Source organism: Thunnus maccoyii, chromosome 21 (genome assembly GCF_910596095.1).
Source record: "Thunnus maccoyii chromosome 21, fThuMac1.1, whole genome shotgun sequence".
NCBI classification, from domain to species: domain Eukaryota; kingdom Metazoa; phylum Chordata; class Actinopteri; order Scombriformes; family Scombridae; genus Thunnus; species Thunnus maccoyii.
In genome coordinates, this window is record NC_056553.1 from 11,386,138 (window position 1) to 11,413,215 (window position 27,078).

The 27,078-nt window shown below is 40.8% G+C and overlaps 1 protein-coding gene across 2 annotated transcripts in view; it reads right to left on the reverse strand.

The window, feature by feature from the left end:
- LOC121887829 (sodium/hydrogen exchanger 9-like) overlaps window positions 1-27,078 on the reverse strand; it is a 57,958-nt gene that overhangs the window by 5,383 nt on the left and 25,497 nt on the right. Inside the window, exons 11-15 of one of the 2 annotated variants that reach the window (XR_006093070.1) lie at window positions 25,998-26,109; window positions 24,837-24,990; window positions 15,179-15,420; window positions 4,217-4,262; window positions 2,251-2,270 (exon numbers count right to left, since the gene is read on the reverse strand). Coding sequence is in view for 1 of the 2 variants with exons in the window: in XM_042398872.1 (XP_042254806.1) it covers window positions 2,215-2,270; window positions 4,217-4,262; window positions 24,837-24,990; window positions 25,998-26,109 (368 nt within the window). In the remaining variant the exon portion in view is untranslated. Of the gene's footprint in view, window positions 1-2,214; window positions 2,271-4,216; window positions 4,263-15,178; window positions 15,421-24,836; window positions 24,991-25,997; window positions 26,110-27,078 lie in introns of those variants that run through there. The other variant, XM_042398872.1, reaches the window with a different exon arrangement.

A 27,078-nucleotide genomic window follows, 5' to 3' on the forward strand; every position in this document is an offset into this window, starting at 1 on the left:
ATAACAGACATCAGGAAGAACATTATGTCATATCCACTTCCGTGCTTTACAGTTCCTGTGTGTTACAACTTACTCACCTTTTCTGGTTTAGCAGCCTCAAATCAAACTTGATTAGAATCTTTGTCTCAAACTTTAACACAACAACTGTATATGGGACGTTGAAACCTGCTACATGTGATAAATTGCATTATTGTCGCCACGTCATCACAAATAAATCACCACGCAACACTGAAATGTCTGGAATATGAACCCCTTTTCAGTTGCTATCCAACATGCTTTTAGTACATTCAGTTGTAACACACCATGTTTGGTGAGAACTTGGCAGCACTTATCACTCATCTAACACCATCCTGTGACAAATGGTGGCGGCAGCATCATGTTGTGAGGAAGCTTTTTCGACAGAACATGGACACTGAGACATGGAGACTTGTGAGGATACAAAGGAACAATGAAGAGGCACAGTCTTAAGTAATATTGATGTCGGATTGTTACAGACATTAGAGCGAAGCAATGATACATGAAAAAAACAAAATCCTATTAAATATCTATGGAATGATTTGATGGAAGCTGTTGTCCATTTAACTTGAGTGAGATTGTGATGACATGCAAGAGACAATAAGAGAAAGAATCCCCAAATCTAGAGGGGCCATGTAAATACAGACATATCCAGTAAAACCTGGGGCTGTAATTGTCTCAAGAAAGAAATGACTTGGACTGAAAGCTGACATTCCTATTTTCCATTTTTAATACATTTACAAAAGCTTTTGACATTGTCATTTGGAATGACATGGAATTTGGAAACATGGAATTTTTGTACCCCCAGCAGGTTGACATTTGTGATATTTGGTGAAATGTCTTGACAACTATTGGATGGATGGATTGATACAAAATTTGGACATTTGTGTCCTCCTCAGGATGAACTGTAATAACTTTGGTCATCCCTTCTTTTTTCATCTATTGCAATCATTGGGTAAAAATGTGTGTTTGTCCAATATTTTGGTTTATGGACATTATTCCTGCTAAACATCAGCAATGCAGTTAGCATTGTCATTGTGTGCGTGTTAGCATGCTAACATTAGCATTTATCTGAAAGTACAGTCTCACAGAGCTGCTAGCATGGCTGTAGTTTATTAGTCTTGTTTATTCATGCTCCAAGACCACAAAATGCAAAACATCAAAGCAGTAAAATACCTTTCCAAGGCATTTCAAATACAGATGCCCTTCCCTCATAAACTCATGTCTTCTGCTCAGTCCAATTAGAGTGCAATACTGTGTTATGTCAGACCAAACTGACAGTCATGACATGATTCAACAAGCATGATACATGTTTCCCACACTATTTGGATAGTCTGTTGTCAACAGCTGCAACTGATTAATTAGGAATTGTTGATTTATTAAGAAAACTGTCTCACTCAAGACTTTCTTGTTATTAAAGGAAAGTTTTTTTTTCTTCAACTTTGTTCAACTTTGCTAACTATTCCAGTCCACACTGAGTAGTTAATGGTTTACCAACACTGTCTAATCATATATTTCCTGTTATTCACTTTAAATGCACTTTGAAAACTATGAAACTATAAAAAAACTATGAAAAAAAATTAATATTAACGTAATGCACTCATGCATTAAATGAATAAATTGATGCATTAGCTGCATCTCTTTGTTTTGCAGTGGAGATAGAGTCCATAAAGGAAAATTATGTGCTCCTTACCAAGCATCGGGCCAGGTCATGAGGCTATCAAGTGGTAAAATTAGATTTGCTTAAATTTAATGTAGTTTTTATGAAATTCCACTGCAGAGGACACGACTGTTTGTTTGTTTGGTTGTTTTTTTTTACTACCAAATGATTTAACTACATTCTATGCTTACAGGAATTCAGTTCACTTAGAAGTCAACACCAAATATATTCATGTGCATACATAGATGCATACTAATAACTAATACATATTTCATATTAGGAAAATATAATGGTTTGATACAACTGCAAACATCCACACATGTACTGTATAAAGGTGGTAGGGGACCACCCATTTCAACTAATTCATGAACGTCCTGTTTGTTCTGCCATAACGGTCGTTCTTCACATTCGCTGAAATGAGTCACTCTGTTATTTTCCCTTGTACTCACTGTATACCGCTCCACAGACCAGTGCATTAACTATTGTGTGTGCGAACAGATGTGAGAGTGCTTTGAAGAAGAAAAGCAGTGAAAGGATACTTGTAGTCCAGACGGTGCCACAAGGTCCGTGTTGTGTCTGGCCTCTCTGAAGCAACCTGTAGACCATAAGAGAACCACTGTTACTCATCAACACACAAAAACCCCTCTGGGGTGGCTGTATACACTGCCTGATGGAAATGCTGAAAACCTGCACCTTTGGATGCTCAGTGGGGCCATATCCAATAACCTCCACTGTTAAAAGTGGGACCTAAAGCCCTGTGCTCATATAGGTTCTCAAAAACGGCAGAGTCCCTTGCCTTTCCACTACAATAAAAACACGCCCCCAACTGTCCCTGTGCAGACTCGCACCCAGGACAAGGTGACATTTATCCATTTCTATAAGAAAGAGCCCTGGAGCTCGCCCTTACCTTTCCACTGAGATCTTCCTCCAGCCATACCGGCCACACCATCTATTCTGTCTGCCCCTCTGGCCTCATAATGCCAGGGAGCTGCCCAGACCTTGTCCATCTCACAGTGTGCAGATAAGAGTCAGGTCAAATAAGAAGATGAAAGAGAGGGGATGGAGAGCTGCTGGGAAGCAGTGATGGAAGGGTGTGAGGGTGTGTGTGGGTGGGTGGACAGACGTGCCTGCACAACAAAAAGAAGGCCACTCAGAAGGCCTCTCTGCTGCCAAGGATGTGCTACAGACTGTCATTTAGAGGGAAGCAAAAGTGCATTTCCTCCTCTTGAACCTCTTCTCCATACTTTAATGTCACATGGTGTTAAAATAAACAACAAAGCCAAGATTAAAGGATAGAAACACATTATGTGTCAGTGGGAGAGGATGGCAGGATATACTGTAAGTCCCTTCTGTCTAGTATTTGTAAAAAATGATACACTCTTATTACTCTTTTTCTGTTAAGTATGTGTAAAATGCTGTACACTGTTAAACTGTTGTAATGTACAGTATGTATAAAAAAATCTACCAATACCCTACGTCTGTAGTGAAACACATACAGACTCCGAATGTTATGCAGTGCAGCTCTGCAGCACTTTTGTGGTGATTAAAAATAGCTCTTTAACAAATTACGTTTCGTTGTCTTTATTCATTGAGATTGCAGCTCTTTCACTGTGTTCAGTTTCCTCTGCTGATAAGAGCTGCAGTGTTGACAACTGAGAAAACACAGCTTTACAGCAATGATATACTGTACAAATACTGTATGTAGAATCATTTTGTATGTAACAAGAGTGGTTTATTTGGACTGAATACAGAGGCTGTTTCAGAGCTTTTGGGTTGCCACCTGCTACTTCTAAATCTGGAACACAAACGTGTATAGTTTCTACTTAATCACAAACTGTCAACTTTCTATAAAAGTGTTATTATAAAGACAATATTGCGAGTGATTATGGCATCATTTAAAGCATCGATGAGTTGTTTTCTACTGGCATCTACTTTCATTTTTCTCTCTCTATCTTTTTTAGCGTTTAAAGTTTAATGTATAGCCTAGACTTTTCATGAAAAATTGATCCCCTGAATACCTAAACCAAGTTATATAAATACTCAGAGCAGATCATTAGGATTACTGCTTGCAATTGCAAATATTTTAAGTGTTTTAAAGCATTAGAAAAACAATTGACTGCCTGTAATACATCAATACAGCACTAATGCCCAAGGTTCTTAATGGGATTGGTGAGCCATACCTGAGCAATAGCTATGCAGAAGCAGCCAAGATGGATAAAGGATGCCTCTTAGTATATTGGTATACACAAATACAATAGTTTTTTTTTATGTTACACTGCAGATTATGAAATATGTGGGATAATTTAATTTTTAAGGTAATTTTACACTTTCAAATTGTAGCTCTACAAATGTGTTTTACATTGTTGAACAGATATAAACTGGACTTCATATACAGTATGTCTTCCTATAAATGTAAGCTGATGGAGAATGACACTGCCATTGCTATTGAGAAGATTCAATGCCAGAAAGGACAAAGACTGCAGGAATAAATAGAGCGGATAAAATACAGATTATTGAGTGGTGACAATACTGTGTTTTTACCTCAAAAGAAACATCCTCTGGATTTTCATCTGCATCCACCCCCATCCTGTAGAGAATGAAGAAGCAAAGTCAACACAGACACACAGATGACAAAGAGACTGGGACAAATCTCAAGGGTTTGATTCTACACTATATGTGAGGCTATACATCTACTTCAGCTGTTTAAACAGTCAGTCTAGCGCTGCATGTGACTTAGCGATGAAAGCGAAAGTCAGCGTGGAACCCGGCTCGGTTTGAACATGACCTTTCAAACAGTTCCATCAAAATCAGCCTTGTCTTCCACATCACACCAAGAAAATGTCAGCTGGGTAAACCTTTGATAAATGACAAACAGCGCCGCAATTACGCTTGATATTCTGCGTGGCGGCGATTATTACTCTGTCTAGGTGCGGGCCCCGCTTTGCTGCAGGCATGCTCGAGCAACAGGGCTAAAGAGGAGAGGCCGGCTGAGTGGCTTGCTCTCCTGAATTGAAATAAAGTGACTCAGCGCCAGTCAGTGACAGCCTAGTGAGCTGCTTCATCTGGAAACGAGGGCGTTATCTCAGTGTGTGTGCGTGTACATTTACTGCATCTACAGCTACACTGAACCCCCACACTACAGCGATCACCTTTCCATCCTTTTTAACCCTGATTTGCTGGGATATGAAGGAATGACAATGACTTTGGTACATTTTATGAAGTCACATGATGATTATTTCTGATATATTTTCTTAGGATTTACATCAAAATCTATCATTTACAGTTATACAGCAGCAAAATCACCTCTATTCAGTACACTGTGGGTAGAACATTTCTCAGAGCACTTGAAGGGATGCTGAGAACAAGATAGTCGCTGATGCTAGTTCCTGCAGATCAGCATAGCCTAGCATTATCACTGTGCACTGTGTGCGTGCCTGCGCTTGTGTGCATTTTGAATGCTGCTGATGCCAAAGCCTTTCACTTAGGGGCCCCTGCAATAACACAACAGAGAGGAGATTCTCATCAGAGCATTAGAACACTGCAACTTCTTAATGTTGTGCAGATTTTCATCTTGGCTGCCTCCCCCTCCATGATCTAGCTCTCTCGCTCCCATTATTGCACTTGGTAATTAATTTGATTTTGATCCAGGCTGTGGCATATCCCAACAAACCATCCATCACTGAGCATTCTGTCTTGGTTTGTTTTCCTTTTTCACAATCTCTACCCGTCTCTTCCACTATTTACTCCACCAAGCTTGTATCTCTTCATATTTTTTTCTTTGCAGCTTTTCTCTACGCCCATCTTTATCTTAAACCCGTCCGCCTTTGTCTCTTTCTCTTCATATTTCACCTAATATTCTTCCTTTTCCTTTTTTTTCTTCCTTTCCTCTCAGATCCATTCTCTCTCTGCCCTATCTCTTTTCACAATCGTCCCATTGTCTACCACAACTTTCACTCTTCATTGCTCTCCCTCTTTATCTTCTCAATATCATTTCACTCTCTCAGATCACTCCTCCTGTCTATATCACCTACCACCTCTTCTTAAGTCTGTTTTCTTTGTCTCCTCTTACCACCATCTCCCTGCTTCTGCCCACCACTTGTATCCGTTCCTTTTTTAGGAACAGTAGAAAGAGGCACTGAGGTTGAAATTGTGTACAGGGATAGGGGTTAAGTAGGTTGCATGAGATCTGTCTTGATTATGCAAGGTTTTCCTGAGGGTACTAAGGAGCAGTTGTTTTGGTGTTGCGTAAAATGTTTTGGGTAAAAAAACATGGATGGGGCAGGCTGTGACAGGCACAAAGTACATGCACTGCACATGATGCATCGCCTTCAGCTGGTGGGGTACATTCCATGGCGACAGGATCTGTCGCTGAGTGGAGCTGATAGAAGGAGGAAAGGGCAGATAAGGTGTGAAAGAAAGAGCAAGAGAAGGAACACAAGCTGAGGGTAAAGCTCAGAGAACAGTGGGAGGAGTGCAGAAAATAAGAGAGTGGGTTTTCTGAGCGTGATGTTGAGTGAGATAGTCTCTGGTGACATGAGAGTGACAGAATGAGTTGGTGTTGCTGGTTTGCGTGTGTGAGAGGAAATGATAGTGAGCCGGTGAGTGTGTGAGTGAAAGATTGACTAGGAGACAGGACAAGACAACCGGAGAGAGAGAGAGAGAGAGAGAGAGAGAGACAGAGAGAGTGACATGAAAGGGAATAGAGGAGAGTGGCGGTTTCTCTCGGCGCAGAAAGAGGAACAAAGAGATAACAAGGGAGTGGGGTGTTTCTGAGTGGGACGACAGCCTGAAAATATTTTGCTGTCAGACAGCCTGCTCTCACAGCCTCGAGTTGTTAAATTGATGTGGCCCCTGTCACACTCTTACCCTTATCTTCAACACACTGACATTCAATAAAGAAAAATCAAGTCCAAACTAATCTAACTACTCTGTGACCGCGAGTTCACATGAATAAATCTGCGAGTGAATGAAAGTGGACGGAGAGGCGCACACTGGGAGGAGGAGGAAAGTGCAACAGAGGAGGAGCGTCTGTAAATTTTGCATAAATTTATATCCACTGCAGGAAACAGCGGACAAGACAACAGCAGAGTCACAGATACGTCTGTAAAGAGGCTCCACAGGATTATACGACACTCCCATGACCCAGTTACTTCTGCAAATAAGGTGGAGTTCACCATTCTGTAAGGAAATCCCAGCCTATGCTATAAAACCAAGTCAAAAAGAAATACACAGTGGAGTAACTCAATCTCCCCCAATCTCGCAAGACTGTTACATTGACTTGTGGCTGCTATTCCGCCAGTCATCTGCAGCCCCCAAACTCTATGTTATACTATGCTTCCTTTTTCTGTTATTAGGCTCTTTATGTGCTGATACAATCTTAGCTCTTGTGCTGAGCTCCACTGTGACTAAAATACCTCTGGACACATTCCAGGATGACATAGCGCTCTGCACAGGGCCTTTCGCTGTCGACTCATCCAGGCTTTTGGGCATCGTTGCTATTAATACGAAAACGTCGGTGAGGTTACTGTGTTTTTTTTTTTTTTCTAAAAGAGAGAGTAGTCGATTTTTCTTGCTAAATCTCGTCCAACACATTCACAAGCAGAGATTACACACCCACATGGATGCAGAAAAGCACCCAAACGCATAAACACCTCCTCCTAGTATTTCCACTGCGCCTCATACAAACGACTAAAATCCCAAAAACACAAGCAAATTAAAACTTGGCCTTGAGCGGTGATGCAGTATGTGTGTGCACCTACCATGTGTGCCTGAGTTGTTATCTGTCATAGGCTGATAAAGCTGTGCTTGCTGTGCTGGAGGCACACTAAACGTGAGACCCCAAGAGAAGACGCTGTAACATCACAGAAACATCAACAATAATATATCTTCCTACCTCAGAGGCAGTCTACAGGTAGTAGTTAACAGTGTTTACATGCAGGCATAACATTTTCCTCACAATCGTTTCCTCTGATGGAGAAAATCTCCACTGGATGTGATTAGCAGCACTAGTTAATAAACATTCAGATGAGTTTCTTCTTGAGCTCAAGTAGCATATACTCAACAGGCAGCGTAAATTAAGTTACAACACTCCTCCCCTCTGCTGTGCTCAATCTGTGCTATCTCCTTTTTCTTGCTGTTCTGACAGAGAGGGAGAGAGGATGAGAGAAAAATGAAAAGGGGAGAGCAGAGAGATGGAGACAAAGAGAGTCAGAGTCTCACAGGGACTGTGTATGCTCTGTACTGTGAGTTTGGACAAGAGGAAGGCTGTAAGTCATCCTTCCAGTTTCCTGTTTGCAAATCCCTTTTGGTTGTTCTTCTCGCCAAGGATACACGGATTTCATATTTCAACTTAAGTCACTTTTGGGGTATTTACATAGACTTACATACATTTCCTGGAGACTAATCCTAACCCTAAGCATAACTACTACTTGGCTAAACCTAACCCTTACCCTAACCTTAACCACTGAGCCAAAAATCAGTGTTTTACCAATTGGGGACACAGCTTTTGTCCCCAGTTGCACAAGCTAGACCCCCCCCCCCCCCCAACACACACACACACACACGGTATCAGCTGTTTAATGTGATAAGCTCTTAACTTTCACAATGTGTGAAACTCTGCCTCCACAATCAATGTCAAGCATTTTAATTGTCAGATGATGATACCTTTAAATCCAGGCAAATAATAATTACTACCCCTGAATCTCGTGCTGAATTTAAATCACATTCTATTGAATTTCTGAGGGGGAAATTATACACTGTGTTATAAATCGTTACCACCCTGTATTTATACTGGTTATAAATTTTAGCTTTCTGTATATGACTTGTCATGCATGAGGTGCACCGAGCCCTGCATCTCTCAGTGTTGAAACTCTGCAGTGGATAAGGAGATAAAACAAAGAACAATACAACATACTGTAAGCTCCCATTCCTATTACTGCAGTGTTACAAAAGAACAATCCATACATGGCCAAGACTCTGACTGCAGTATTTAGGTCAATCTCCTGAAACCTGGAGTGAGAATCTCAGTCGCTCTGCAGCTTTAACCTTAATTTCACATCACTTGAGCTGGTGTAAAAATAAAATTGGCAGAGTAGTGTGTGTGTGTGTGTGTGTTATCATGTGATATTAGTCAAGCATTCATCTGTGCATGGTGCAGTGAGCTGTGCAGAGCATTTATATAAGAACAAGGTTCATTATTTAAGGGATAAAGTCCTTTGGTAGGAGTTGAAACTTTTGAAAATTTTCTGCCACACTGCACACTGATAAATAATCACCCACTCAACAGATGTCCAAATATCATGTTATCATTTCTGTTGTATAAACTGAGCTGCAAGGATATAAATGGCCAGAAATAACTCAGTATACTATGTAGTGCCAACTTGGATATTGTAGATAGTCATGACTTGTCGGCAACCACTCACAAAACCCGATAACAGTCATTACACATTGATGAAATGCACTTGTGGTAATAGAACATGAAATATAAAAGCTGTCAATCAAGTACAGGTAACAATACTGCTTTGTGAGAACTTATTTAAAAGTAGGATTCATCAATTTGTGGCAATTCATACAATAATTAACAATTACATAATACAATTTCAGTCTGAATGACAGACCGACTGACTGATATTGTCATCCCTAGAGCTACATTGTTAGTCACTGATGCATTTTCCCTTGTATCATGTCATTACCGTATCAGGATCCTACTGAGCAGCATGCATAGTAAGATTGATACACAAAAAAACTGCAAACATACTACATCATATCTCTGTCATAGTTTGTCTCTCATAGTTTGTCACATTTTCTCACTGTGTCAACTTCTGGAGAGTGAAGCTGACAGCCATCAGTGTTTTAAACTGTGTCAGTTTAGCAGGAAGGGAGTCTTTTAGCATTTCAGCCATCTGGATCCCTGTGGAGCAGAGGAGGCAGTGGGAGCCAAGGATATTATTATCACACAGAATTCATTTCCCTTCTCGCAACATCCACCTGGATATCTCTGCATGGAATAGGGATACAACCTAAAGTTAGTCTAGTGGTCCTAGCGGGATACAGGGCATGGCTAGAATTGGCAGTGAAGAGCGAGATAACAGTCTCTGCCCAAGAAGATAAAATCTAGGTCCATCTATCAAACTAGTACTACATCTTATATATACATATAGTATTGTTGGGTGGTTTAAATCCATTTCAGCAGCAGCATCTCAGCTACAGATTAAAAAAAAAGTTCTTCCTTTGTTTTTCCTGAAGTTGTTTTGTTCATTTTTTTGTTCACTGTACTTTTCTTTTAGTCTAAGCTCACTTTTTAAAATGAAAAAAGGTGAAAAGTGCTTACGCCCCTATAGACATCAGCACTACTTTGTTTCTCTGATTACTCGCAAAAATGGGAGTTGAGTTATTACTTTTGAAGAAATAAGCTGCAGCCACCAATTTTGGTGGTGCAGATTTACCGCCCTTAAGGAATAATAACATTCCGTCTGACAAATATATTACTAGACAGATATATTACTAGCTCACAAGCTCAGCCCCAGTAAAACATTCAATATTGGCAAAGAAATAAAGTCATGCAATGCAAATGTATAATAGCTATTCAAAATGCTTTGTACATGCACTGTATTGGGTTAGTATTGCTATAAGATAGACAGTAGGGGAATTAGGCAACGCCATGATGTATTTACCTTTTCAGATGTCTAGCCATCAGCAAGAACTATTAATGAATGTGTGCAAGTGTAAGCTGCGCACAAATATGGACATCTATGCCAAAATCTCTCACAGGCTCAGTCAGGTCCGCGCTGAATTGCTCTAAAACCCAAAGCTGTTTAATGATTGTTAATGACTAGCAAAGTGTTCGAAAATACAATAATAGCCTGTTGCACTATTGCTCCCTGGTGTGTGTGTATGTGCATGGTCGGCTGGGAAATCGTAATGAAAAGGGATGTGGTCTATAAAAACCAGTTAATTTCAAGAGAAAAAGTGGTTGATGAAGCTTTCAGTAAGTGGGCTAGTCTGATGGCACTTGCCTGGAAGTCTATTTCAGCTGCCAGAACGCTCATGATTTTGGGACAGAACGAATCCCTTTACATCCCTTACACATCTCCTTCCTTCTTCTCCTTCCTCCTTCCTTTCTCTCACTCTTGCCAAAACTTCCTCAAGGATGAGCGATCAAGTGCCCCCTTTGATAACACTAGTGAAACTCTTTCATGGCTGCCACTGAGGGACATCTTGATGCTGCATATGGTTGTCATATTTAGACAGTGCCATGTCTTTATTGTAGAGGATCAAGGACAGTGTTTTTTGGTGCCAACTAAATATAACAGTAGAATCTCAAGGAAAGGACTAATTACTATGTGGGTGATGAAGCAACTGCAGCCACCTGTTTTGTGTGCTATACTGTTTTGTGGCACTGGGCTAATGGCTTTATGCTTCCTGCTGCAGAGCAAAGTGGAGTGATTTCTTTGTCTTTTTAGAGGGACACTGGCCTGCTTTTGTATTTTGGTACTTCACCTCAGGCTTCACAGAGGCACGTAAATTAAACCTGCACTGGATGGAGACTTGAAAAGTGACACTGTGACCACTCTGTAGCTTCTTTTTTAACCTGATTGAACTGACACAGGTAAGACAGCAGTGGATGACAGGAAAGGAGGTGGCGAAGCAAGTGGTGAGAAGATAAGGAAAGCGTGTTGCTGTGCGTCTGCTGCCATAGCAGCCAGCTGCTCTGGATGACCATTAGTGTCATCCTACAAATCAGATGAGGTGTCAAATCACTGTCTCGCACCCTCCAGGCGTAGAGCTGGTATGCTGTCACGTCTGTAAATGCGCAGATGCATGTGTTGCAGCTGCATTAGTGTTCTGTAATAGCTAATTTTGGTTTTGGACAGGGGTATCATCACCCCACTATCTCCCACCTGCTCACTCATCTGCTGCCTCATCACCCCCTCCCTTACCCGGCCACACTAACTCCTTCACAACACTGCTGTTGCTGCTGCTGTGGAGATTGTTCTCTATATGTAGGTGCTGATGAAATTTTGAGGGCGAGTGGTGAATTATTTAGGAGGGAGGATTATGAAAGCAGCTTCTTGGCGCGTTGCTAGAGGGTATGAATCGATATGAGCCCTCCCCACCACCACCACCACCACCACCTCCACCACCCCCTCCTTCCCCTTTTTTCTCCCTGAAACCACAGACCCTCTGAACAGAAGTCCAGACACATGGCCACGGCAGACTGGACAGCCAGATGCACTGCGCCGCTGTGTGTAAAAGAGGCTCGATGAAATACAGTACATGAGAAAACCAGTAGAAATAGGATGGGATTGTGTATCTGTGTGTGTTTATGTGTGCGGGAGATAGACAGAAAGGCCTAATTCAGACTGACCACATCCCACAAGAACAGATGGCCAACTAAAGGACTGCCAAGTCTATTCTTCTTTTCCTCTGGTTCTGCCTGGAGGCTGAGGTCTACAGTCCAAGTCAGAAGGGTTAGAAAATAGACAGGAGGTCATGCACGCAGATGTAGAGCACGCATACACACACATTTCTGTGGGTGAAGTCTCACCCTGAGCTATGTACCAGTTACATAACAGTTTCACACAGTTGCCTTCGATGAAGATTTGATTTCATGGACTTGATTTGTGCAGTGCCAAAGCTCGGAGGCTTTCAGGACTGAATAAATGACCGCCTTCCTGCACTCACTCTCTCGTTTCACTTGATTGTCTCATAGTGAGTTGGTCTACATCCATTTCTCTTTCTGTGCCCCCTCCCTCCCTTCTCTCTATGTGTGCCCATTCTGCTGAAGCATTAAATCTGCCTCTCTTTTTTCATCTGTGTATTGGGAGTATATGTTTGCTGCAACAACGCTGTTGTTCTCTTTCTGGCCAATGATTTCCTGCATCAAGAACAAGCAGTTGGGACCAAACAAGAACCACACTGGGGAGCTTGGATTTCACAGTACCAATCAAAGAAAAATGGAAGGGTTTTTAACCTTGTGGTAAGGCAAATCATCATTCATGAGATGGACAGAAAACCATGACTGCCTCACAAGTCTGACACAGTGTTACCTTGGTGGGTACCTCTGTTTGCATGTGCCTTAAAGGACCGGTGTGTGGGATTTACTGGCATCTAGCGATGAGGTTGCAGATTGCAAGCAACTGAATACCCCTGCACCTCCACCCCCTCCCCTTCCAAGCAAGTAGGAGAACCTATGGTGGCCGTGAAACTTGAGAAAAACACAAAAGGCCGTCTCCAAAGCCAGTGTTTGGTTTAACTACTGTAGAAACATGGCGGTACAACATGATGAGCTCGGTGGAAGAGGATCCGCTCCCTATGCAGATATGAAGGGCTCATTCTAAGTTAACGAAAACACAATGATTCTTATTTTCAGGTGATTATACACTAATTAAAACATACTTATGAATATTATATTCCACTTCTGCCAAGTCCGTTCCACTAAATGTCACCAAATGCTACACACTGCACCTTTAACAATGACATGGAGTGGGAGGAAGTCACAAAACAAAAAACAATAGAGCAGTGTCTATAGAGACAAATGCATCCTCTCAACTGCTGACCTCAAAAGGTTTTTTTGGGTTTTTTGTTTGTTTTTGTTTTTGTTTTTTTTACACAAACTGGGTCTTATTTCTTTTTGCTAGAACAAAGACAAACAGGGCAAGAAACACGAGCTGTCAGGTGATCAGACAGGTTGTAAACAAACCCCCAGTTTAATCAAACTTTTTAGGAAGTCAAAACAAATACAAATATTAAAATTACCCAATCTATGTCCATTATTGCTGTATGGATGGCACTATCAGTCAGATGGGCGGTCCAGACAGAAATATCTCAACAAAAGTTGGATAGACTGCCATGAACTTTGGTACAGACACTAATAGTCCACAGAGGATGGTAATTCATTGACCCTCGCTCTAATGCCACCAAGAGGTTCACATTTTTGGCTCAGAATGAAATATCTCATAAATTGTATGGATTGCCAAAAAGTTGAGGACATACATTTATGTTCCCCTAATTTTGGTGATCTCTTAGCTTTTCATTAAGTGCCATTATCAGGTCAAAGTCCTAATTTGTCCGATACTTTGGTTTATGACCCGCAAAGCTAATGATTGTCCCATCAGCCCCAGTTGTACATTGTGTTTAGCACTGATTAGTAAATGTTAGCATGCTAAGCTGAGATGTTGGACACGGTACATTACCTTCTAAACATCAGAAGAACATGTTAGCATGCTGATGTTAGCATTCAGCTCTGCATAAGTGCAGCCTCACAGAGCTGCTAGCATGGCTGTACTCTTAGTCTTGTTAACTTTTCAACAACTTTTTTAATGCAATGATATTGGTATATAAGCAACAATTTGAGTGAGCTCCATTTTGGGTTCACTTTCAAGTACATTAAGTGTTTAAGACAGAACAGCTAAACTTAACAACCTGCCTGACCTTTCGTGTTCTTGCCCCAGACTCTCTTGTGATGCATTTCAAGGTCTCAGCAATTAACTTAGTGAGTAAAATGTTTTTATAACTGACAGGAATGAAAGCCAAAACCATGGGAAGGGCCCAGTTGTAAAAAGAAACCATGATTTTTTTTTTTTTTTATGAGTACAAAATGAACTTGATGTAAATGGATTTTACAATCTTTTCATCTTTTCAGGCTGTCTCTCTCCCTCTAATTTTCTGTCTCCATCCTTCCCTCCAATGTTCTTTCTGTTAATTCTTCAAGAGGCAGAGGGCTGAAATTATAGAGAGCTAAAAATAATGGCTCTATAAATAAGAGGTGCCCATTGAGAGTGATTGAGAGGCGAGGTCACTAGGCAGCTGGGGATGCTGGCTAAGTTGGATTCATTAGTGCTCTCTGCTTCCAAAGAGTAGCCCCCACAACTCTCCCACACAAACAGACGGCGCGACTTCCTCGTAAACAATATACATTGATGCGGCGTTGGGATCCAGAGTGTTTTGAGCACACTTTCTATCTCTACCCCACAGCTCTCCGCAGTGTTGCAAATTTAGCCCCATCAGTACCATCCATCAACCCTCATTACCACTTTCCCCCATCCCTCGGCAGACTCCATGTAGACCACATTCTTTAAGCATTGTTCATCCACCAGCAGAGTGGAAAAATGTGAGCATTTGTGTGCGTTCGCTTTTGTGCATGTTGTGAGAGAGCACGCGGCGGAGGCTCCCCGTGTCTGTTTTATTATTCATACTCATGTGTGGATCCTCTTTCAGCCCACAGACACCTGCCAGAGATACACACAGCACATACTGATGTTCTTGCTATATTTTCTGTCCAACCTCTCTGCCTTGCTGCCGCGTTGTGGCGCTTAACTAAGATCCTCCTTTAAACAATAAACTCAAAAATACTCTGCAAGAAACCACTTAATATCTGTGTGTATCTCATTCGCATATAGCAAATTCTCTGTCAGTGTATTTAGAGCATCTTTCTGCCCTCATACACTCATAGAAGTAGACACACACACACATACACACACACAGAGAGAGAGAAAAGGATACCTTTATTGCCCTGATGCTCTTTTTAATGGCCCTCCACCTCCCTCTCCGTATTGACGTCACATCCATTAGGCCGTGCCTCTGGGCCTTTTTAGTGGAGGCTGGAGCACAGGACTCCAATGTACGAGACCCCCGTTCAGAGTCAATCTCCACCTGATAAACTCGCCGTATTGGCTGATCTGACAGAAGCGGTTACCACGGCAATCTGTCCAGTCTCTCTGCACACCGCCACGACTATCAATCCGCTGTGAGAGAAAAACCCATTGAACTGTGTGTCAGAGGAGAGCGCTGCATTAACAGTAGCACATACACACTCTGTGAACTCTCAAGCGCTACCCTTTTTTATTGTCTACACAGACACACACACACACACACACACACACCCACGCACACAGCTCAACTATCAACACACATAGGAGTGTTGATAGTTGAGGTGAGAGAGAACTATCTGTATCTGGTACCAGAGAATAACCCTGGCAAGCTAATGTGAAGAGATAATGTTTCACGTCTGATCAGCATCAGAATAATAATTCACTGGCCTCTCCCATCCTCCATCTTTCTCATTACATTCCCAACAGGAACGCCCTCAATTAGGGTCCTTCTTATCCCGCGAACAAGCCTGTTTTCAGACACCGAATGTAGCACAAATGAGTCAGCAATACCCTACAACCCAACAAGTTGCACTGACTCTTTCTCCCTTCATGAATATAGAATGAGTGTGAAGTACATAGGCAACTTCAGCCTTTAGCAAAACACAGTTAGCTAGACTCTCATGGTGACAATGCTGTGCTGCCTGGAGAAGACAGAAATAGCAAATGAAGACTTGGGGTTGTGTCAGTTTGGAGCTGGGAGCCACTGCCGGACGAGGACAGGCTGAATTCTGATGGCAGAGCCTTTTCCCTGACTGAGAAAAGAGCCGTCTGAAATGTTAAAATGAAGCTCGGTTCTTCAACACTCGGGAGACATAATCAATGGTTGGTGCGGCTGGCTGAACTTGCAGGGCTCCGATGTGACTTAGTGCTGCACATCTAAACCCTGTCGCCAACTGGAGCTGAGCTCAATGTAATGAGAAATGAGACTTAACTTTCAGTACAGCAAGGAAGGGGAAAATCACCGAAGGAGGAACAGGGGAAGAAGAAAAGTGGGAAGGAATGAAGAGAGGGGAAAAATAGAACCCTAGGTTGTTTTGATAAATAACGGCAACATAGCGTTCAGAGAAACAGTATCACGGCTCCAATCCATCACCGGATCATCAGGCTACATTAATAATTAATGTGTTTTTGTAGACATAAAAAAGTTTAGTGTACAAATCAGACAGAAGCAATTTGCTTGACAAATCGGATCAGCATAGAGACAATCACCTGACCCTCCTTTATTCTTATTCTAGAAAGAACAAAAGAGAAGATAACTTCACAGAAAGCTATTGTGCAACAAATATTAAACCATATGTTGAATTTTTAAAGCAAGCAAGAAAAGCCTTTTTCCCCTGTCTAAGCTCAAAAGTCATCCTAGCCACAGATTGGTTTTCTAATTCACACTTCTGTTATATTTTCCCTATTTCCTTTTGCTACAAAGCAATTCCTTTGACTGGACACACTGAAGAATATACCAATGAAGGAGAAATCAAGATTTAAGCTTTTCTCGCTCTTTTCCTCTGTCTTATTGTCTCATTTCCTTATCAGAAGCTGCAAACCTATGCCAGAGTCATTCATCTTTGGATTCCTTTGAAGTATCTTCCATCCAATCGCGTTGACATCTTTTTATTATGGACCGTGTGTACATGAGGATATGTGGGTGACTTTCCTCTCTCCTTCAGTCTGCAATGCCTATATATTAGAGGGGAGGAGGTGTGTATCTGTGTGTGCGTGTGTGTGGAGGTGGGTGGTGTGTGTGTGTGGGTGTGGCCTTTTCATGTCTTATTCTAGTCTTACACTGCGCTCGCAACTGCAAAAGTGTTATCAAAGCTCTACAGGCATATGGATGTCAGAGAAGACATAGAGTGAGTGAGAGAGAGAGAGATAGAGAGAGAGAGAGAGAGCGAGAAAAGAGAGAGAGAGAGATAAGAGGTCAGTGGGGCATGAAGGAGAGTGAGTGACATCAGAGACACAGTTTTCCACCCATCCATCTGTCCACTCAAAACAAACAGGCCAGTCATTAGCCGGGCTCCAGCTGTTACGTCTTAGCCTCCAACTTTTGAACACTGCTCATTTATATGTACACACACAACGATACACACATGGAAATGAACTACAGCAGAGAGCAAGGCCTCTCTCCTGTCCTACACTAGTTGTCCTCTGTAGCAACCATGACGTATTTTGAAATGACATAATCTCAGAGAACTTAACAGAGGAAATGGGTTGCATGTGAGCAATTTTCTCATCTCGTTATGTCTTTCAATCACTCGCTCCATGGAGTATGCAAATGAAAAATCTATACAGTAAACAGTATCTGCCCTTTGCATGACATTAAGTATGCATGTCAAGCAGAAATTAGTTATATATGACTGTAGTAAACACACAGTGATCACTGCTGTTTATCTACAGTTTATGCACAAATGCTAAAAGCAAAATAAAACTATTAGTCTGAGCTGGGCTGAGTAAAAAATAATGACATTCAAACTGAAAGGGCTTGAAGATGACATGACTGGCCAGCGTTCAAAGCCTAGGGGCCCCAGACTGCTCACTGTGACTGGGTCTCAGATCTCCCCAGGGGTGCCCTGCCACCACCAGCCCTCATCAAAGCCAAGGAGACAGGCCGAGACAGTGAACCAGCAGTGTGACATTGCATGTGTGAGTGTTTCTGATACTGCTTGGGCATAGAGTTACACGCGGCGAAAGAAAAGACAAAGACAGAAACAAACAGAACACAGAAGAAATGTATTTTAAACATTGCAATGTCATTTGTTGTCATTTAACAATGCTGTTTTTCAGCACAATAGTTTGGTCTGTTGAAAACAGACAATGACTCTTACATATTTTGATACTTTTGAAAAATCAATGTGTTTTAGTTTGTTTTGTTAGATTGATAAAAAAAAAAAAGCTGTATAAATAGTTGAAGTTTTACTGGACTTATACCTCTGAAAACACTACGTCATTGGTCTATACTGCATTTTAAACTAATACAACCTTGACAAGAGGTCATATCATAATAGTGGCTTAAAAAATAGAGGCTTAGATGTCAGAAACAAACACAGGACTATTTTTCATGATGGTGCAAAGCCGGTGGAGGCTCAAACACTGGCAGATGTCCAGTTTCAGCAGGCACACGAGGCAACTTTTTGCCCTCCTGTTCCTGTTTAGTCATTTCATTGCCCCAAGCAAGACGGGTGGAGTCGTGTAGCTGGGTATGAGTTACGCCTTAACACAAACACAACCACTCTGTGCATAAGGTTGTGAGGTACGCATGCACACATAGACCAATTCATTACAAAAGGTCTTTTATGAATGCAGAGTGACAAGCTTAATGAGTTTTGACATACTCTGAAGTAGTGCAGACACATACACATTCTTCAGTCCATTAATAATTAGCATTAATAATTAGCTGATTAGCACCAGGAGGATCACTTACTAAACACAAAGAACCCAAACCTACAGTGCCAATCAAACATTTTGGACACAAACAACACACCTTTTGACTGGTACTGTAATATAGACATTTCATTTAAGTGTATACTATATTATTTGAATGTTTTTATCTTACAAGCCCCAGTTACATTACTGCTTTACCTCACACCCATCCCCCTCACATGTTTGTGTGCGTTATGTGTACCTGCGGGTGTGTGTCCTGAATAATGCGCCTGCCTGCATATTTCTATCCCCATGACACTGCTGTCTTTGTGGGTAGTCATTGCATCTCTGGAGCCCACCACAGTACAGTGCGTTGAGCCTTCAGGGCTGTCATGTTTCAGAGAATAGCTCTGTTTTCCTCACTTCACATCCCAAACTCCCACCTCTACTTCCCCCTTCATCTCCCTTCTCTCATTTGACTGTATGAAGTGAAAGGACAAGTAACAACTTTGAAAGACTTCATTTCGGTGAATAATACATTACATCTCTTCACCTGGAGCAAATTTAACTTCCATCCCATCTCTGAAATGGTTTTGTGGAGGAGTCTTTGAAAGTTGTACTCTGTGTGAAATTACTCCAGTATTTTTTTTTTTTTTTGTTACTCCTATAGCTTCCTCAAAAGACCTACCACTGCAGGCATCAAGTAAAAGAAAAAGAGACAGTAAAATGTCTTTTGTTTTCACTTTGTGAAATTTGTTCAGGAAAGCTGGTATCACAAGTAATTTGGTGCTGGGTGCAGCAAAGCAGGCTATTCTGCACTCTCACACTCTGTAGACAGCAAATAGGGATGAATATGTTGTTGGAAATGTTTTTCAGTCTGCCTTATCTAATTTGCCAGTGAAAGAAAAAAAAGTGACAAAGGATGTTTTTATTGAACTATTGTTTTTTTTTTTACAGATTTGGGAGGGCAAGACAAATTAAACTATTGAATTTCACTTTGTTGCCTTTTATCAGTATGGTACATATGCCACTTTTTTGTATGACCTTTGTCGAGCGTGACCCCGTCATCTAGAATATTTCAAGAGAGGAACTTTCCAACCAGAAAGGGGCACTAGAACATTAACAAGTGAAGAATAACAGAAAATCTCCACTTAATAACTGAACTTTGTTCAACCTGTTTCAACCAACGCACTCAGAAACACATGCCATACAGGGATGAGCTAAGCTGAGAGGCGTGAGCTGTCTGTCAGACTAATGTGAAATTCATGTGCTGCATGTTTACATAGATGGTTAAGGCTGAAACCAGATGAACTGCACAGTAAAAAAGAAAACTACCTCAGTTTTCAGTGAGCTCACTGTTCAGACTTCAGAACACCAGACAAAATGTGCTTTTAAAGGCGAGACTGTCTGCCTCTCCTCCTCTCACCAACTCCTCTCTCTTCCTCTCCATTTCAGTCTCAATTTCAAGGTACATTATTGCCCACACTTGAGAGTTTCATCATGCCGCTGCAAAATAAAGTGATTATTTACACTTAACTGCATACAGTAATGAAAATACTATTTTCCTGTATTGTGCAATTGATAGTAATTATTGATATATCTGAACACAGCTTACCATGAAACTGTATAATCGTCATTTTTCTTTTCCCTGATTCTCGTTCTCTCCTCTACATTGTCATGCTTGTTTCTCAAAACCAAGCCCAACCTCCAGAGACATTTGCTTTCCAAAGCACAAACCCACACACTTGTCAGTTGAAGTTTCTCTCTGCAGGAGGTAAAAACAAAACTTTGGAATTCATTATCCCGTCCATGAAAAATGCCTAAAATTTAAAAAAACAAACAAAAACATGACGATAATAATAATGTAAAAACAAATACAAATTCCTCAATTTCATTGAAGTACAAATCAAAGTGCAAGTTCAAAAAACTAACTGATCAACTTAATGTTGAAATTTTGTGTCCAGGAACAAAAGTTGAACTTTGGCGCAGTGCAGAAAAAAAGGAGCAGATTGTTTATATCTACAAGTAAAACTTGATACTTTATCAGCAGGGGAGGTTTGGGTGGACTTCACTCTTTTATCTGTGAGCTATGCATATGTTGATGATTAATTACAAGCCTAATATGCCCTAATATGTTGGGATGTTATAGTTTTTTGTGGGTCTAGACCAGGAGCACTCAAATACAAGCCTCAGAGGTCCACTAACCAAATTTTGACCATATCACAGGTCCAGTAAGGCTGCATTAAATAATAATAAATTTAACTTCCAAAAACTCCAGAGCTACATTAACGACATTTCTGTATTAATGAGAGAAGTGACACTATTGAGTAACCAACTCTTTAAACTTGGGCAAAAAAGGTGTGATGGTCTGGCGGAGACAGTGTAGTGTTCATTAGTGAGTCTGCTGCAGTTCTTCACTGTACACACGGTTGAAAATTTTTCTGTTGGAGGCTTGATATGGCAACTTCAACTGTTTCAATTTTGTGGTTCTTACCTCTGTGTTCTCTGGATAGTATTTTTTTTCAAAATAGGAATGTTTGGTTTTGCAGTGACATTTTGTATTCCCACTCTTCACTGTTTCTACAAATCAAATTCAATGGTCTCGTGCTTCCCTTGGGCAAAATTAAGCAGCTAGTTTTGAACAAGTCATTTTACTGTATCGACCAGAGCTCCAACATCTGACAACAACTTAATCAACCCCGGCATCTAACAGGCGGCTGAATGATGACAGTTGAGGTGACATGATAGCAATGTGTGCAGTCCAGGTCAGGTTGCAGTTAAATGCTAGTCCTGATCCAGATTCCAGATATAGAATCTGCCTATCTAGCATGGTGGCTCTAGTCAGATGGACTGTGGAAATCATATAATTAACGTCAGCTTAATCAATCTGTATGTACATAGATTATGTATAACTCTTGGAATATATGTAGTTCTTCTATTTATAAATAATCTTACATTTAATCTTTGGAATATAGATGATAATGTACGAGATGGGGTTTTATATGATGAATTGTACTGTAGTATACAATGAGTTGTGCTAATCTAATGTACTGCATTCAAAACCAATCAGCTTCATACTATGAGTACTGGAGTCCTGCAAGGGCACACTATTTACTGCCAAAGTTACAACAATACAGTTTTTTGCACATGAGAGATTTGTGGATTTGTGTTTTCTCCAAGCTGATGTCATAAATTTGCACCTGCCAATCAGAATTTAAAGGGTAACCCCACCAAATGTACACATGAAGTTCAGTTCACTTGTTAGTTGCAACACTATTACGATTTGACCATTCTTTTTTCTTTTTTTAGTCTGTCTCTTGTGAGACCCCCAAACCTTATGGAAATACAATACTAACTCTGGAGTGCCTCTTGCACAATATAGGAATCAAACAATTGTTTTTTTCGTATTGTTGCCAGCCAGGACGATGCTAGTATGAATCAAATCTGACCAAACCACACAGTCCAGAGGACACAGATCTGACTGTTGAAGGTTTGAAGTGAACTTATTTACTCATGAATATGTATTAGTGAGAAATACATGAAGATTTGAAACAATAACAGTTGTAACAGGCAAATCTACTGCCTCTTTGATATAATGCCTATTTTTCTCTGATTTAGCCAGTGAGATTGTATGGTGATAAGAAAAGGCATACATATATTGTTCTTTTAACATTTAGCAGTTACTAAAGTACAGTTTATCTGCGGAAACCAGATTCCAACAGCATTTGGAAGTTACTGGTTACAATATCAGACCCTGAACTCTTGCACACAGTTCAGTTTTGGTCAAGATAGGATCTAGAGACCACAAAGCCAAAACTCCTTAAGCTGCTCAACTGACACTGAACAAGAGACCCGTGATTGTGTACACAAATCCAATGTCCAGGGGGGGTTTAGACAGAGATATTAGTTCTTTGTCTGGTTCATAAATGTTAGCATTACAATGAAATGAAGCTTATTTGGCTGTAAAAGCTCAAACAAATAACTTGGCAGATTGAATTACCAAAGCCAATCTGCAATTCATTAACAATAAAGCAGCTCCAGGTTTTTGTTTCACATCACAAATTGCTTTACTGTCTGTGCTTTGTAGCTTTGGGAGAGGATGTTTTAATGTGCAAAAAATGGTCTAGAGAAGGCATTTTTAAACAGATTGTTTATTTTTTATATTATTTGCTTTTGACTTCAGGTTATAACTATCCATAAATTCCTTTCCTTGAGTAATCTAATTTTTTATTGAACTTGAATTTATTATTTTTCTTTTAAAGCAGCCTCTTGTTTCTCACCAGTGCTATTATTTACTACTTCCTTTCTGTTGCCTAAATATTCAGAATAGGAGATATTTACTTTTACCTGATCTCTACACTGTCAAGATATTTCTCTTACATTTCGTACATTTCTCTGACAGACATGTACACACACACACACACACACACACACACATACACACATTACTGAAAGCCACTGGAGATTCAAAAGTACTGCTTCGAAAGACTGTGGGAGTCAATTATACCACTGTGATCTGGGCCATAGATTACACTTTAATAATATAAGTATCTAATTACTGCCTTGCATCCTTCACGCCTCTTCTGCACTCCTTAATCATTATCGCCCACTGGCCTTGAATCACAGATAGTACGCAGACTTTAAAAGAAAAAAAAAAAAAACATTCACTGGGTACATCTCAAGTCTCTTTATTGCATCCACGTTTTCCTCACTTGCATCCTTTCCTTGAATCTTTGGAGAGACGCAAGGAAAACAAGCAAGGAGAGAGAAAACGAGAAAAGTTGTTTTTCGAGAAATGAGACGTCCTTTCCTCTAAAGTGTCATGCGACGTGACGTCTGTGTCTGATGACGGCAGCAGCTGATCACAGCTGGATCAGCTGTCAGTCGGCTTTAACAGCTGTAGACTTTTGATGGAGTTTGTGTCTGCACATATGTTCACTGTGCTAATACTAATAAAGGTGCACAGTTATCACTGCCAGAGCAGCTGTTTTCTCTCTGTAGCCTGTTACCTGTTTGACAAACACCTGCACATGAATATAAACCTGCATTCTGTATTTATACTGTGTGCTGTCTCCTGCTCAGAGGCACAGGAACCATTTCCACTGGCAGAATGTGTTTACATTATTTATTAATTATTTGCATCTGTATTTATTGATATTCCGATTATGAATTCATTATTTACTAACTCAGAATATGATTAGCATGTCATGAGGCTAAATGTTTCAGGAGAAATTGAAATGATGTAACTCCTATCAAACCTGATGCTCAGGAATTTTCATTCTTCCAGTTCAAGCAAGGAGTGATGAAAGATCAAATAAGAGACTTGTCCCCACTATATGTTCTCATTATATAGTTTGTTTCTGTGTACGCATGAGTTTATGTGAACAACATGGCAAGCTGCATTTGAATGTTATCTGCTCTGTAAAGTGTTTCCAGGGACCTGCAGACCTGCTTTGCCCTGTGCACCGGCTGTACTCGTCACTAATAGAGGGCAAAGAGCAGACACAGAGCTAAGTGCGGGCATAGGGCTGAACAGCAAAGGGGAGGGAGGAGGGAGAGGCAGAATTCAAACATGCAGAGAAAAGATTTACAAAGAGCTGTTGCATATTAAGTGAGCTGAATACCTCTAATTATGTCTAATTACCACCACATATCTGGAACAAACTCCCAGAAAACTGCAGGTCTGCTGCAACTCTCAGTTCTTTTAAATCAAGGCTGAAGAGTTTTCTGTTTGCCGCTGCCTTTTATCAAATCAAATAATTATTCTTAATTATTTCTTACACTGCACTGTAACTTTTACTCTTGTATTTTATACTGTCTTATTCTATTCAGCTTGTTTTTTGTTTTCTGTTTTCTTAGCTCTTTAATGATGTTAAATGATGGATGTGTTTGATTGTGTTTAAGTGTCTTTTTATGGTGTGCTTCTTTTGCATTTTGTCTCCATGCTTTTAATGTTTTATGTAGAGCACTCTGAATTGCCTTGTTGCTGAAATGTGCTATATAAATAAACCTGCCTCGCCTTGCCTAATTAAGCAGTGTCTGTCTGTGTGTCTACACCACAAATGATGCAATGAGATAGACAGATGGAGAGTCAGGGCAATAGCTTTGACTTGCATCACATTGACTGTGTCACTCTGTGAGGTGTTAGCGCTAACCTGATGTCCAGACAGCGCAGCATGGGATCAGCAGCCGTACCCAGCACCCAGATGGTGAAGCCGACCAGCAGCAGAGTGGTGGTGAGGATGGTGCGCCTCACTTCTGTTGATGTGTCTCTTACTGCCAGGCTAAACGCTATAGCCCCCCTCAAACCTGAGGGCAGAGAAGACATTTCTGAGCAAACAGCTGCAATGGATTACTGCCATCCATCAAAGAACCGCACAACCATTTACTAACCGATTATTTGAGAGAGGCACTTCAGAGTTAATAACTCTGTTCATGGATAATAGATCACACCTCGACTATCATTCTACATCTGTTAGAAAAAAATCGTTGACCAGTTGCTGACCAGCAAGTATCCCCATAACAGACTTCTAGATTACTGTACTGTGGTGACATAATGCTTAAAGCCAAAACAATTCCCACAGCAAATCCGTTACTGCCATGGGAAACAGATGGGGGGGGGGGGGGGGGTGGAGGTGGTGGTGGTGGTGGGGAGTTTTGAAAAATAGCAAGACAAGGGATTTTTTACAAAGAAACCTTCTTACGTAAGAGGTAAAGTGGGTCAAGCAAGCAGCGAACATGCTGCTGCTGCTGCACTAGCCTACATCATTTCACATCAAACATTCCTTTCTCCTGCTTCATCAAACCATTGAGAGCTTCACAGAGGCTAAAGTGAGGCACTGCTATATTCACTCTGCCTCCCAAAAATACAGCAACAAAAATAGAAAAGGCTGAGGGTGAATTAGTAGGAGGAAAAAAAAACTAAGATTCTCACGATATCGATTGATGATAAAATTCCTTACGTAATGAGGGTAGTGAATTATTATAAAGCCTGCAGAAAGCGTCTTCCACAGGGAACATATTCTCTCAGTATCCTCACTAAAGCCATTAGCTGCAGGCAGTGAAGAGAAAGGGATGATTAAAGAGTTTTCATAGGATACATTTGGCTAAAACTTTTTATTATTGAGTTTCTTGCAGCAATAACATCACCAGTCCAACATTTATCACAACAGCAGCCAAAGATGTGGCCAGTAATAGCAATTTCTAGTCATGTCCAAATATGAAAAATGTGATGTTTATGTACATCTGAGACTGCAAATGAAAACAAAACACAATAAATACTGTTTATTGGTGTTATGATATTTTGTATGCTGTACCTGCAAACATCAAGAAGTGCTGGAAGTTGAGGGGGATCTTGGTTGTGCGACCCAGGTTCAGCAGGAAAGACAAAGGGTAGATGCTGCATGCTCTTGATATAAAGATGGAGAGCTGTATGCATTGAGTGCAGATTAAGGAGAACAATGATGTCTGAAACACACTCACATTCACATGTATGAGTCAGCACGCTATCATGGAAATGTGTGTTTTTTCCTACTTATGAAAACCATACCATAGGCCCTAGAGTTAGTAATGCACATCTTACTTTTTCAGTCTGGGGTAAGTTATTAAGTTTAGGGTAAATTATTCATGATTTTTAGCTTATGTTTTACTTTATTTTTTGTAAATATCTCCCTGATTGACTTCACATAGCTTTTTTTGTACAAATGAGACAAAAATGACACGTAATTCCATACTTTATAGAAAAGTATAAATTCTTTGTGAGATCAGGCTATAAAAGTACACCAGTGAATTTTACCATACACGTTCCACATATGCATACACACACACACACTCTGAATATTTCCTGTTTAGGATGCAAACACAGCAGTGTGGCACCATGCCGAGGCATGAGGCCAATCAGGCTCTGCCAGCTGTCTCTGCCCTCCACACCCACTTTGATGTTTCACATAGGATGGGAATGAATGCTAAGAGTCCTGGGCAACAGTTAGGGGATATCTGTACTATCAGGGACGTAGCTGCTGTCCTGGATGACACCTAACATCTAGCCGTTACTGTACACGTAGAGCCATTACTGTAGCCCCATATAACCTCCTAAAACTCATATGAACCTGAGTGCAGCTTGAGATCCACCGGCAGCTTCTTGTTAATGGTGCCTAAATCAAGACTATAAATCAGAGGAGACTGCGCCAAGGAATCAGTCAAGCTAGCTCTTTTTACTATTTTCAAAAAAACACACTTTTTTAAATCCTTTTTTAATTTTAGTGTGCAGACAGGTACCCCTGCTTTTGTATCATGGGAAAAAGGGATTTTAGCTCCTCTACAGTGAGTCCAAATATGATGCCTAGAATAATAAAGGGACCAATATCTTAAGCAGGGGACCTTATTCTGACAGGGCTA